Genomic DNA, 15,051 nt, shown 5'->3' on the forward strand with positions numbered 1-15,051 from the left:
GTCACTTTAAATTTTAAACTGAACACACTTTATTACTGCAATTGCGAAAAAACATGAAGGAATTGTACAAAATTCACCAAATTTTCACCACAGTGTCTTAAAGCCTTAAAAGTATTGCACACCAAATTTGGAAGCTTTAACCCTTAAAATAACGGAACCGGAGCCGTTTTAACACTTTAACCCCTTTACAGTCCCTGGTATCTGCTTTGCTGAGACCCAACCAAACCCAAAGGGGAATACGATACCAAATGACGCCTTCAGAAAGTCTTTTCTAAGTATCAGAGCTCCTCTCACATGCGACTGCATGCCATGCCTCTCAAAAACAAGTGCGCCACACCGGCGCGAAAATGAGGCTCTGCTTATGCTTTGGGAAAGTCCCAGAGAAATAAGGTGTCTAATACAGTGCCTGCCGATATTATAATCAATATACCCAAATAAAATGATTCCTCAAGGCTAAATATGTTTTAAAACTGAATCGATTTAGCCCAGAAAAGTCTACAATCTTAATAAGCCCTTGTGAAGCCCTTATTTACCATCGTAATAAAAATGGCTTACCGGATCCCATAGGGAAAAATGACAGCTTCCAGCATTACATCGTCTTGTTAGAATGTGTCATACCTCAAGCAGCAAGAGACTGCACACTGTTCCCCCAACTGAAGTTAATTGCTCTCAACAGTCCTGTGTGGAACAGCCATGGATTTTAGTTACGGTGCTAAAATCATTTTCCTCATACAAACAGAAATCTTCATCTCTTTTCTGTTTCTGAGTAAATAGTACATACCAGCACTATTTTAAAATAACAAACTCTTGATTGAATAATAAAAACTACAGTTAAACACTAAAAAACTCTAAGCCATCTCCGTGGAGATGTTGCCTGTACAACGGCAAAGAGAATGACTGGGGTAGGCGGAGCCTAGGAGGGATCATGTGACCAGCTTTGCTGGGCTCTTTGCCATTTCCTGTTGGGGAAGAGAATATCCCACAAGTAAGGATGACGCCGTGGACCGGACACACCTATGTTGGAGAAATGTATAATATTCATTTTTTTACAGTATAATGCATATAAATAACACATCACATCACAGACACATATACTGTTTACCCATAATACCCCAACTCAAATGTATGATTTGCATTTGTATAAGGTGTAACTGGTAGGTTTATGGTATCTTCACAATGGGAATTACGGTTTACTTTCAGCTCTGGTAAGTTGCACTCGAGCGATACTATTACTCAAGCAGAACTTTACTTTTAACTTGCAATACAAGTGCACAGATGATCGCAATATACTTGTGGTAGTAGTTTCACATGAGCACAATTTACACTAGAAATCTTGTATAACATACAGCTCCACTTGTAACCTAGGCCATAGTTATATGCAAGAAGTAGTGCAAAAATAAAATGCTAAAACACATTACAGCATTTTCTTTTTGCACTTCTTTATCCCTTTAATAAACTTGTGCAAAATGTTCCCAGGCATTAATATGTAGGTTACCTACTGAATCTCAATACATTTATTTCAGATTTGTTTACCACTCAGAGATATCACCTCTATGACAAAGGAAAAAACTGCCCGTCTTATCCCCAACGCCATCCAAATCAGCACGGATAGTGAAAAGGTAATACCCTCTCTTATCTATCATTAGTTTATTTATTGATGTTACATTTTCTGTTTTGCAGAAGATATATTAATACACTGCTGCATATTACAAATATAGAAAATAGGTCACTGTCACATAATTGCTGCTTAGTTCCCATTTATAAATAGGCTGATGTGTACCAGATTAGCCGCTGCAGGCATTGCTTGCTTTCTGCTTGGGCCGTTACTTTAAAGGATAACGTAGTCCACTTTTTAAAAAAAATGCATTTCACTTGTTTTCTTGTCCTGCACAGATGTGTCCCTTTCCACTAGTAAAGCAGAGGTATTTGTCTTTATCAGCCAGTGACGATTAGTAATTAAAAAGTTTAGTTTAACCCCTTTACTACTGGAAGTATCATAGAAAACAGATTTTCTTTCCTAAGATACGGTGAGTCCATGGAATCATCAATTACTGTTGGGAATATCACTCCTGGCCAGCAGGAGAAGGCAAAGAGCACCACAGCAAAGCTGCTAAATGTCACTTCCCTTCCTACAATCCCCAGTCATTCTCTTTGCCTTTGGTGCAAGTAGGAGGTGAAGTTTTTGGTGTCTGAAGAAGATTGGATTTATTTCACTTCAATCAAGATTTTATTATTTTGAAAGCCAGAGTAGGTTTGCTCTGACCTTTCCTTTTAAGATTGGGTATAGCCGTACTCCACGTTAGTCTCTTTAGTAGGGCAGTGGTGGCTTTAAAGCAGTTAGGAACTTGTAAGGTGGGCCTTGCTGCGTTTCCCTAACATGTTGCTGCCCTGGTATAGAAAGGCTGAGTAGGTTTACTTGGTTCTTTCTTTTTTCTACAGGTCTCTGTGAGGAGTGGCTTCCTCTCATACCGGGTAAGCTGTCTACATGCCAGACAGCTAGATGCAGGTAAGTGCCTATTGTCTTCTGGGGCTGGGAGGCTAGCACTTTAGAGTCTTTTAAAATCAATGACTCTCTGCAATTATTTTAGTGGGACATAGAATCCTTAGTTGAGGATTTATTTTAAGGCATTATGCAGGCACTAAGATGCATGTGGCAGGAGACTGAGAGTCAAGTCCCTTCAGGGATGGAAGGGGTTAACTTCTTAATTTATTTATTACAAATAGGCTCATGTATTTGGTTTAGAGGCACCGACAGTGCTGGAGGGGTTAATGTCTCCTCTTTTATTTATTTATGTATCTTATATTATTTTGAGAGTGCGTAAACGATATTGTGGATATCGCAAGCTCTACAGGGGAAGATTTATGTGCGCGCTCTTCCAGAGGAGGAGATGTTTAACTGCGCAAGTTATGGGGTGAGGCATTTTGTTTTTCTGGCTCCTTCCATTTTTCTATCAGTCTTATAGGAGGGTACATTTATTTAGCCATTTTTTTGTGGTTCTGTGCATAGAGAATGAAGCGCGATGTTGAATATATTTTTTGTGCTTCATTCCTATGCCGCTGCCGTGGCCCCGCCTTGGTTCTTTCTCTGAGTAGGAGATGCAGCGCCATTTCTGCCTCGCCGGGTCCGATCATGTGACCCACCCCATTTTCAGTCTGCTCCAGCTGTTAATCAGAGCTCCGATAGATCTCCCTGTTACTAAGTACATCTAAAACAGTCAGACTGAGATCTCCAGTTTGAATTTAGGAACTACATTTTTAAGTGGATACTGAACTAAAAGATTTCATCTACGGATTTCAATTCAACTGCCTCTGGGAGATTTCTATGAACGTTTAGTTCATAGGGAATTTGGAACGTTCCATATCTATGGGAACGTTTTTTTTTTTTTAATGATCTCCACCATATACTGTATCCTTTATATTGTGTATGCTATAGCAGATACCCTCCTGGAGAGTCACTCTAGGATGTACTTGTTTCTTTATTTATCTGTTGATTTAAATTGACAGTTTTGTCTTTAATAATAATATTTTTATTTTTTTTAAATATTATACTGTGAATTCTACATGACCTCTCAGTCTTTCATTTTAGTGACAGCTTGGTTTTTTAATATTAAATATTAAAATATTAAATGGTGAATTCATCATGTCCTCTCAGATTTTTCTTTTCCAATTAATTCTGTTTGGTTCTCAGACACTAAATATTGTTTTTAAAAATGCAATTATATGTGTTGTTCCTCACGGGATCTCTTGAGTTAGAGATAGAGCGTTGCCTCTGAGCCATTGTCTCCTAGGATGATGCTGTTTAGGCAATGCCACAGCTTTCTCCTTATACGTCCCAAGCCTCTATGGCGTCACATGCAGTGCCTTGCGGTTCCTCGTTATCTCCTGGAGGAGTGTATTTGCCTACAGATTTTGCAGCTCGGGTATCCTCTGCGGTATCTGCGGTTTTATCTGTTTTTGCTTACTTACAGGGAAAATGCAAGAGGACATTTAAAATTTAGATAGTATGGTTTCTGCTCCACTTTCTGCTACGCAGGTGTTTCTCTCTCCTAAGTCTGGTGAGGAAGATTCACAGGTAGTTTCTGAGAGTTAAATCTTAGATTTGGACAGTATAATTCCATCATCTGATGCTGAAGTCATCTCCTTCAGATGTATGCTTGCACACCTTGTGTACTGTTAAAGTAGGTTTTAGCTATTTGGACAACATCGATATCCCTGTCGTTGTCAACCCTTGGAAGTTTTGTAAACTTGATCATTTCTATGATGTTCCTTCCTTTGCAGAAATGTTTTGAGAAGTGCTATGGAAATTTTCACAGGTGTAGGAGAAGCTAGGGATACCTTTGTCCATGTCTCCCGTCCTTTAATGTATTTTCCTGTTGTTGACCCCATTAAAATGCACAGTGCCTTAAGTAGAAGGGAGCTTTTCTTCTACGGCTCAGAGAATTTTTATCCTGATGGAGGGTAGCTGATCCTTTACGGATCCATGGATAAGAAGCTGGAGGTTTGATTGTTCATTTTAGAGCAATGTCTTAACTTATTAGACTTGCTGTATTAGCGGCCGGGTATTGTAGCTGAATTCTCGGTCAGCTGAGAAGCCTACCTGTGGTTTAGTGGTACAACCTAGGCTTTATAGTTCTGCAGTTGCAGGTTCAATATTTTATGTTTCCTCCAAATCCACGCTTCGGGCATCTCCTTTTAAGGGTGAGACCTTGTTTGGACTTGGTCTAGCAGAATTATCCTCTGACTTTAAGGGTACAAAAAGGGTTTCCCTACCTCATGTCAAGAGAGTAAGACTAAAGGAAAGTTTATTTTTCCTCTTTCTGCAGGGTCAGCCATGCCTTTTGGAGTCCAATCTAAGATTTCCTCCCAGGGGAAGATTTCTCTTCCAGAGTATCTGCAATCCAGGTATGATGAGAGGCATTCCTTGAACGGGGTTCAGGATCTTCCTCTCTGGGAGTGATAGTTCCAGTCCCAGTTTGGGAACGGGATCTAGGTAATTACCTCTAGTAACTCAGATTCTGACCTGAGGGTTAACCATGGACATCCTTCTCCTTTACTGTGTTCTATAAAATGTTTCAGGTGTATCTGTCTCAGGCTGCATGCTTCTAGAGACATTCCTGGGTGATGTGACCACGGACGCCTACCTGCTGGGCTGGGAAGCAGTCTGGGTCTTGTTTAAGGCGCAGGGATTATGGACTTGGAATGTCTGCTCTCCTCTTAAACATTTTGAAGTTGAGAGCGATTTTCAATGCTCTGATGACTAGGCCTCAGTGGTCCTTGATTCCAATCGGACTATTACACCTCAATGGTTTACATCAACCACTAGGGAGGAACTCAGAGTTCCTTAGCTATGTAGGAGGTGACTTGGATTGTTCAGTGGGCGGAAGCTCATAATTGTTGTCTATCTGCCATCCACATTCCAGGAAACAACTGGGAAGCGGATTTCCTGAGCAGACAGAATTTTCATTATGAGGAGTGGGAACTCCATCCGACTTAACCCTCAAATGGGTGCCTGAGTTGGATCTGATGGTGTCCCGGCAGAATGTCAAGCTGCCAAGGTATGATTCGAAGTCAAGAGATGCTCAGGCCCCTCTGATAGATGCTCTGGTGGTTCCTTGGGATTTTAGGCTGGTATACCTGTTTCTTCCATTTGCTCTCCTTCCACGAGTCATTGCTCGTATCAAACAGGAGAAGAGTGTCGGTAATTCTAATAGTCCTTGCGTGGCCTCGCAGGATCTGGTATGCAGACCTAGTGGAGATGTCATCTGAGGAAGGACCTTCTGATTTAGGGTCCCTTCTTTCATCCAAATTTAGTTTCTATGAAGCTGACTGCTTGGAGATTGAACGCTTAGTTCTGTCTAAGCGTGTTTTTTCTGAGTTGGTCATTGAGACCATGATTCAGGCTTGCAAGCCTGTTACGAGAAAGATTTACTAAAAGATATGGCGTAAATCTTTATTGGTGTTAATCCAAGGGATACTCTTGGAGTAGGGTCAGGATTCTTAGAATTTTGTCCTTTCTACAGGAAGGTCTGGAGAAAGGTTTTGTCAGTCAGTTCTCTGAAGGGTCAGATTTGTGTATTTTCTTTTTTGCTGCATAAGCGTCTGGCGGACGTGCTAGATATGTAATCTTTTTGTCAGGCCTTGGTCAGTATTAGGCCTGTGTTTAAATCTGTTGCTCCTCCTGGGAGCCTTAACTTTGTTCTTAAAGTTTTGCAGCAAGCTCCTTTTGAGCCATTGCATTGCATAGATATTAAGTTGTTATCTTGGAAGGTTTTGTTTCTTATTGCTATATCTTCTGCTAGAAAAAGTGTCGGAACTCTCAGCTTTGCAGTGTGATTCGCCTTATCTTATCTTTCATGCCAATGAGGCGGTTCTTTGTACTAAGTTAGGTTCCTTCCTAAAGGGGTTTCGGACAGAAATTTTAATCAGAAAATTGTTGTTCCTTCTCTTTGTCATAGTTTTTATTTTCTGAAGAACGTTTGTTGCACAACTTAGAGGTTTAAAATTTTATTTTCAGGCGACTAAGGATTTTCGCCAGTCTTCTGCCCTGTTTGTTTCTCTGGGAAACGTAAAGGTCAGAAAGCTTCTGCTACTTCTCTTTCTCTCTGGTTAAGAAGTATAATTGGTTTTGCTTATAAGACTGCTGGGCAGCAGTCTCCTGAGAGAATTACAGCTCATTCCACTAGGGCTGTCTCTTTTTCTTTTACAAGATATGACGAGTCCACGGATTTCATCCTTACTCATGGGATTACGCCTCCTGGTCAGCAGGAAGTGGCAAAGAGCACCACAGCAGAGCTGTATATATAGCTCCTCCCTTCCCTCCCACCCCAGTCATTCTCTTTGCCTGTGTTAGTCATAGGAAGAGGTAAAGTGGGGTGTTAGTTTAGATTCTTCAATCAAGAAGTTTTTTATTTTAAAATGGTGCCAGTGAGTACTATTTTTCTCAGGGAGAAATCGTCAGTCACTTAATTCCTAAGAGGAGTGGAGACATCTTATTTTTCTGCCCTGATGTTACTGATCTTAGCAAACATTATCTAAGATCCTGCTGGTTTCCACAGAGCAGTTGAAGGTAGTATAAAGAAATATCTTCAGTGTGGAGAACCGTGTCATGCTACAAGCAGCATTGAAGTATGTTCAGTCATTTGTTTCTGGGGAGACTTGATACATCAGAACAGGCTGACATTATTCCCTATCTGGGGAGGGGTAATCAGTATGCACTATATGTCTGGAAATGGTGTACCTGGAATTCCCTTTTATATTGATTGCTTATCAGTATGTTTCACTTTTTCCAAATTTTACAAATTTGATACTTTTGCTTCATCTGAGACTGTTTTTGGGAGAAAGGTTCTTCAAGCAGTGGTGCCTTCCATTTAGGTTCCTGTCTTGTCCCTCCCTTTCATCGGTGTCCTATAGCTTTGGTATTGTATCCCATAAGTAAGGATGAAATCCGTCGACTCGTCATATCTTGTAAAAGAAAAGGAAATTTATGCTTACCTGATAAATTGATTTCTTTTACGATATGACGAGTCCACGGCCCACCCTGTCATTTCTAAGACAGGTATTTACTTGTTTTTTGTTACACTTCAGTCACCTCTGCACCTTTGGCTTTTCCTTTCTCTTCCTAACTTCGGTCGAATGACTGGAGTGGGAGGGAAGGGAGGAGCTATATATACAGCTCTGCTATGGTGCTCTTTGCCACTTCCTGCTGACCAGGAGGCGTAATCCCATAAGTAAGGATGAAATCCGTGGACTCGTCATATCGTAAAAGAAATAAATTTATCAGGTAAGCATAAATTTCCTTTTTTTGGGTTTTCAAAAATGAAGCTTCTCTGGAACGGTTTTGCAAGGCTGCAACTTGGTCTTCTCTGCATACCCTGTCAAAATTTTTCAAATTTGATACTTTTGCCTCGGCTGAGGTTCTTTTGCGAGAAAGGTTCTTCAAGCGGTGGTGCCTTCTGTTTAGGTTACCTGTCTTGTCCCTCCCTAATCATCGGTGTCCTCTAGCTTGGGTATTGGTTCCCAACAGTAATTAATGATTCCGTGGACTCACTGTATCTTAGGAAAGAAAACAAAATTTATGCTTACCTGATAAATTTCTTTCTTTCCGAATACGGTGAGTTCATGGCCCGTCCTTTATTTTAAGACAGTTATTTTTAACTTTAACCTCAGGCACCTCTACACTTTATGTTATTTCCGTTTTCTCAATTTTCCTTTGGTCGAATGACTGGGGATTGTGGGAAAGAAAGTGACATTTAGCAGCTTTACTGTGGTGCTCTTTGCCTCCTCCTGCTGGCCAGGAGTGATATTCCCAACAGTAATTGATGATTCCATGGACTCACTGTATCTGGAAATAAATACATTTATCAGGTAAGCATACATTATTTTTTTTTTAGTATTATTGCAATCAGCCTTGTTTTTTTTTTATTTATCGATCAAAACTATATTATTTTTTCAGTAGAAAACCCAATGTATTGATCTAGGCCCATTTTGGTATATTTCATGCCACCATTTTGTCGACAAATGCGGTTATATAAAAAAAATTGTTAACTTTTTCACAAACTTCTCACTTTCTCACTGAAATTATTTACATACTGCTTGTGCAATCATAACACAAATGGTTGTAAAAGCTTCATTGGGATCTCCTTTGTTTAGAAATAGCAGACATGCATAGTTTTAGAAGGCTACTAATTGCAGCTGTGCACCACACTTCTGAAATTCCCAGCAGTGAAGGTGTTAATTAGTTAGCTGGTAAGTGTAATAGTATTGAAATGCAAGAGTTTCCCTTTCACCTGGCACCTTCCACCTCCCTGATTCCTCTAAAAGAGCTCTCTCTGCTTACCAGCAACCTAGGTACTGGCAAACAGTTTTAGGGCTTTTTTTTTAAGTACTAAAAAAAAAATCTGCAGTGTAGGGATCCCCTCTTACCCTCCCACCTTCCTGATCCATCCCAAACAGCTCTCTAACCTTTCCCCTCCCAATAGTCACCGCTATCTTACGTACTGGCAGCTGTCTGCTAGTACCCAGTTTACATTCATTCTTTTAAAATTAATTTATTAATAAATTTGTTTTCTTGTAGTGATCCCCCCTTACACTTCGCCCCTCTAAGCAATCATGTGTAGGGCCTCCCTCCCCCCTCTCATAACCCTGTTTGCCACTGTAGGGACCCATTCTTTCATCTCTCCTAATAAGTTCCTTAATTATGTAGTGTAGGGATCCCTCCCTTCCTCTGGTGATATGCCGCCCACCCGTCTCCCTCCTTCCCTCCCATGGCACCACTGCAGCAGATACAGTCAGTGTCACTTTATCAGTGATCTGTCTTCATATTATAAAGGGAGCACAATCAGTGCCTTCTTACCATATGAAGGCAGATACCTTCTGCCCCTGGCTGCAGTCTCCGATGTCAAAGCTGACAGCGGGGCAGCATGCATCTCTGTGTTGGATGTCAACACAGTACGATGGGCAAAGTACTGTGTGACATATTACTATATCCATTTAATGCAAAGGGGTTAAACAGCTTTCAATTACCATCTTTAAGGCACAAAAAATATATATATTTACTTCTTAATATGTGGAGAGTCCACGGCTTCATTCCTTACTTGTGGGACATACAGAACCTGGCCACCAGGAGGAGGCAAAGACACCCCAGCCAAAGGCTTAAACACCTCCCCCACTTCCCTCATCCCCCAGTCATTCTTTGCCTTTCGTCACAGGGTTTAGGGGCTTCGCTTCCATGGACATTGTTACAGGGATTTGCTGGAGCAGGGTCCTTGTGTTTATCACAATCTGGATTCTCTGAGGCTGACTGCGTGGAATTGAACGCTTAGTCTTAGCCCTGAGAGTTTTTTTCTGAAAGGATTGTTGATACTCTCGTTTTAGCTCATAAGCCGGTGTATCGTTGCATCCATAATAAGGAGTGCAGGACTTATTTTTTCTGGTATGAAGAGCAGGGATTCCCCTGGCATAAGGCCAGGTTTTCCAGGATCCTTTCTTTCTCTGGGACAGATTTCAGCTTGAGAGGCCCACAGAGCTTCCAGATGTCCAGTCTTTGGTTCAGGTTTTGACTAGATCAGGCTTGTGTTTAGATCTAGTGCTCCTCTTGGAGTTTTCATCTTGTTCTAAGTTTTGCAGAAGGCTCCGTTTGGGCTTATGCAGGATGTTGACATTAAAATATTCTGTCTTGGAAGGTTCTTTTTCTACTGACTATTGCTTCAGTGAGCAGAGTTTCTGAGCCTTACATTGTGAGTTTCCTTACCTAGTTTTTCATGCGGCTAAGGCTGTTTTTAGTACTGGGTTAGGTTTTCTTCCTATGGTTGTTACAGATCACAACATCGATCAGGAGATTGTGGTTCCTTCCTTGTGTCCTAATCCTTTTTTTTGTAGATGCGGTTATTTCATAACTTGGATGTTTGCAGGACTTAGTGACCTAAGGGATAACTACCCTGCCTAGCAAGCTGAAGGCTTAGTGTTTGAATCCTGCTGTGGCAGTTTTCTTTAATTCGGGCCTTGAAGTGCTATCTTCAGGCTACAAGGGTGTTTTCGGCAAACTTTTTCTTTGTTTGTGTCTATTCTAGGAAGCGTAAGGGACAGGAAGCCTTGTCCGCTTCTTTGTTTTTCTGGTTGAGAAGCATTACTCGCTTAGCTCATGAGTCAGCGGGACGCAAGCCAGCTCAGAGGATGAAGGCTCATTCAACTGGAGCTGTGGTTTCCTCTTGGGTCCTTTTAGAATGAGGCCTCTATGGATTAGAATGTTGGGCGATTGCCTGGTCTTCCTTACATACTTTATAAAGATTTTTCATATTTGACATTTTTTCTTCAGCAGAAGCAGCTTTGGGGAGAAAGGGTTTTGCAGGCTGTGGTGCTCTCAGAACAGGATCCGCCTCTCTTTTTACCCTCCCGTTTTTCATTCAGTGTCCTCTAGAGCTTGGGTTAATGTTTCCCACAAGTAAGGAATGAAGCTGTGGACTCTCCTCATATTAAGAAGGAAAACATAAATTATGCTTACCAGATAATTTCCTTTCCTTCTGTATGAGGAGAGCCCACGGCCCCTGCCCGAATTCTCCGTTGGGCGGACTTAAATTTGGTTTTGTTCTTCTGGCACCATTTATACCCTGATATTTCTCCTACTGTTCCTTGTTCCCTCGGCAGAATGACTGGGGGATGAGGGAAGTGGGAGAGGTATTTAAGCCTTTGGCTGGGGTGTCTTTGCCTCCTCCTGGTGGCCAGGTTCTGTATTTCCCACAAGTAGGGAATGAAGCAGTGGACTCTCCTCATAAAGAAGGAAAGGAAATTATCTGGTAAGCATAATTTATGTTTTTTAACATTTGTAAATTCTCTTTTATGCGTGATAGAAACATTTAATTACCTTTAAGGATTCCAAGCATAATTTATGTTTTTTAACATTTGTAAATTCTCTTTTATGCGTGATAGAAACATTTAATTACCTTTAAGTATTGAATCCAATACCAAGATTATACAAGTGTGCTGCTCAAATGTTACACATGTATGGGTTTATTTTTGGGCTGATATAGGGAGCTAGTGTCAGAGACCTCCCATATTTATTTTTCTAAAGCTGGTGCCAGGTTGGAAATATTTGTTCCAAACAATGTTAATTCCAAAACAATACTTATGTTAGGATCAGAGCATAGGTAGTCCAGGGAACTTTATGGTTCAACAATGATGAAAAGAGGGGTAAATGCACCCCCAGCACAGGTATATACCTAGTGTGTGACCCTGGGGAAAGACAGCAAAAGATCAGAGTAAAATGGTCATGGCATAAGGGAAAAAATGACATTTATGCTTACCTGATAAATTAACTTCTGTCATGGTAGTCAGAGTCCATGAGCCATTACTCCTGGGATTCAACTCCTGGCCACTAGGAGGAGGAAAAGATACCGAACATTTCACAAGCTTTTAATCCCTTTCACCTCTCTGGTATATCATTGCCTCCACAGGTGGAAGCTGAAGAGGTTTGTTGCTCCAGTTTCTTCATGAATAAATAGGGTGTTCTCAAATTTATGTGAGAGCCTTTCTCCCTCTCAGGATTCCTGGATTTACATAGAGGGTAGTAATAGAGTACTTAGGCAGTGAGTGTAATTCTCTTGCAGGAGTTTATCACTAGCCTACAACAGGTGTCGCAGAGACTGGTCCCTTAGTCTCCTTCTGTTGGCTTGCCTTTGTACTCTTTGTAATATCCTCTGCTGTTGCTGGCCCAGCAAGTGGAAAATGTGATTGACTAGGTGTTTTTTTTTACTATAATGATCATGGCTGGAGGAACAGGATCATGTACACGTCATGGTTATCGCCAGCTGATTACCTGGACAACACCAAGAACATTCATCAAATATGAGGTCTCCCACTTTAGTGAGCAATAGTCAGTGCTTGCTGAAACCCTTGGACAACTTGGTACACAAAGCATTGAACATGCCAATATTCATCAGCACACAGAGTTTGGAACTGAGGAAGAGGAATTCATGGAGAGTTTCACCAATCTATCCATTTACACCAACTTTGATATGGTTTTCTATTTCCATACATTAGATGTTTTTTGTCTTCATTCTGGCATCATTTGTACAACTGAGCAGTATTTATTATTTTTTATAACAGTTTCTCAAAATGTTAAACAAATATTTTTTACATAAAACATAAAAAAATAAACGATTCCTTGGTGGGTGCTTTAACTGTCCCTGAAATTGCCTTTGAGGAGAGAAACTATCGGCTAGATTACGAGTTGTGCGTTAGGGTAAAAAAGCAGCGTTAAGAGGTCCTAACGCTGCTTTTTTACGCCCGCTGGTATTACGAGTCTTGAAGGTTTAGGGTCACTGCACACTTCTTTGGCCTTACCGCAAAACGACTTACGTAAACTTCGTAAAGTCTATTTTCTATGGGACTTCCATAGCGCTGATATTACAAGTCTTTCCTGGGAGGCCAAAAAGTGAGCGGTACACCCTCTACCTCCAAGAGTCCTAACGCATTTAAAAGTCAGTAGTTAAGAGTTTTATGGTACAACGCCGTAACATAAAACTCATAACTAAAGTGCTAAAAAGTACACTAACACCCATAAACTACCTATTAACCCCTAAACCGAGGCCCTCCCGCATCGCGAACACCATAATAAAAATTTTAACCCCTAATCTGCCGCTCCGGACACCGCCACCACCTACATTATATGTATTAACCCCTAATCTGCTGCCGCCAACATCGCCAACACCTACATACTATTTATTAACCCCTAATCTGCTGCCCCCAATGTCGCCGCAACCTACCTACATTTATTAACCCCTAATCTGCCGCCCCCAACGTCGCCGCCACTATATTAAAGTTATTAACCCCTAAGCCTAAGTCTAACCCTAACACCCCCAAACTTAAATATAATTACAATAAATCTAAATAAATATTACTATCATTAACTAAATTATTCCTATTTAAAACTAAATACTTACCTATAAAATAAACCCTAAGCTAGCTACAATATAACTAATAGTTACATTGTATCTAGCTTAGGGTTTATTTTTATTTTACAGGCAAGTTTGTATTTATTTTAACTAGGTAGAATAGTTATTAAATAGTTATTAACTATTTAATAACTACCTAGCTAAAATAAATACAATTTTACCTGTAAAATAAAACCTAACCTAAGTTACACTAACACCTAACACTACACTATAATTAAATAAATTAACTAAATTGAATACAATTACCTAAATTAAATTAGCTAAAGTACAAAAAACAAACACCAAATTACAGAAAATAATAAACAAATTACAGATATTTAAACTAATTACACCTAATCTAATAGCCCTATTAAAATAAAAAAGCCCCCCCAAAATAAAACAAAAAACCCTAGCCTAAACTAAACTACCAATAGCCCTTAAAATGGCCTTTTGCGAGGCATTGCCTTAAAGTAATCATCTCTTTTACCTGTAAAAAAAAAATACAAACAATCCCCCCAACAGTAAAACCCACCACCCACACAAACAACCCCCCAAATAACATACTATTTAAAAAAACCTAAGCTCCCCATTTCCCTGAAAAGGGCATTTGGATGGGCATTGCCCTTAAAAGGGCAGTTAGCTCTATTGCAGCCCAAAGTCCCTAACCTAAAAATAAAACCCACCCAATACACCCTTAAAAAAACCTAACACTAACCCCCTGAAGATCGACTTACCGGGAGAAGTCTTCATCCAAGCCGGGCCGAAGTCCTCAACGAAGCCGGGAGAAGTCTTCATCCAAGCCGGGCGAAGCGGTCCTCCAGACGGGCAGAAGTCTTCATCCAGACGGCATCTTCTATCTTCATTCATTCGGCGCGGAGCGGCTCCATCTTCAAGACATGCGACGCGGAGCATCCTCTTTATCCGACGACTAAAGCTGAATGAAGGTACCTTTAAGTGACGTCATCCAAGATGGCGTCCCTTAGATGGCGTCTCTTAGATTCTGATTGGCTGATAGAATTGGAATTAAGGTAGAAAAAATCCTATTGGCTGAAGCAATCAGCCAATAGGATTGAAGTTCAATTCTATCAGCCAATTGGAATCTAAGGGACGCCATCTTGGATGACGTCACTTAAAGGTACCTTCATTCAGCTTTAGTCGTAGGATGAAGAGGATGCTCCGCGTCGGATGTCTTGAAGATGGACCCGCTCTGGATGAAGACTTCTGCCCGTCTGGAGGACCACTTCGCCCGACTTGGATGAAGACTTCTCCTGGCTTCGTTGAGGAATTTCGGCCCGGCTTGGATGAAGACTTCTCCTGGTAAGTCGATCTTCAGGGGGTTAGTGTTAGGTTTTTTTAAGGGTGTATTGGGTGGGTTTTATTTTTAGGTTAGGGACTTTGGGCTGCAGTAGAGCTAACTACCCTTTTAAGGGCAATGCCCATCCAAATGCCCTTTTCAGGGCAATGGGGAGCTTAGGTTTTTTTAGATAATATTTTATTTGGGGGGTTGGTTGTGTGGGTGGTTAGTTTTACTGTTGGGGGGGGGGTTTACAGGTAAAAGAGCTGATTACTTTGGGGCAATGCCTTTTAAGGGCTATTGGTAGTTTAGTTTAGGCTAGGGTTTTAT

At 40.8% G+C, this 15,051-nt stretch overlaps 1 protein-coding gene across 1 annotated transcript in view; it reads left to right on the forward strand.

Moving 5' to 3' along the window:
* Positions 1–15,051, forward strand: part of GRAMD1C (GRAM domain containing 1C) — a 455,805-nt gene that overhangs the window by 215,551 nt on the left and 225,203 nt on the right. Inside the window, exon 5 of the mRNA XM_053705832.1 lies at positions 1,524–1,619. Within this exon, the coding sequence (XP_053561807.1) occupies positions 1,524–1,619 (96 nt within the window). The remainder of the gene's footprint in view (positions 1–1,523; positions 1,620–15,051) is intronic.

This window comes from Bombina bombina, chromosome 3, assembly GCF_027579735.1.
Source record: "Bombina bombina isolate aBomBom1 chromosome 3, aBomBom1.pri, whole genome shotgun sequence".
Lineage (NCBI taxonomy): Eukaryota > Metazoa > Chordata > Amphibia > Anura > Bombinatoridae > Bombina > Bombina bombina.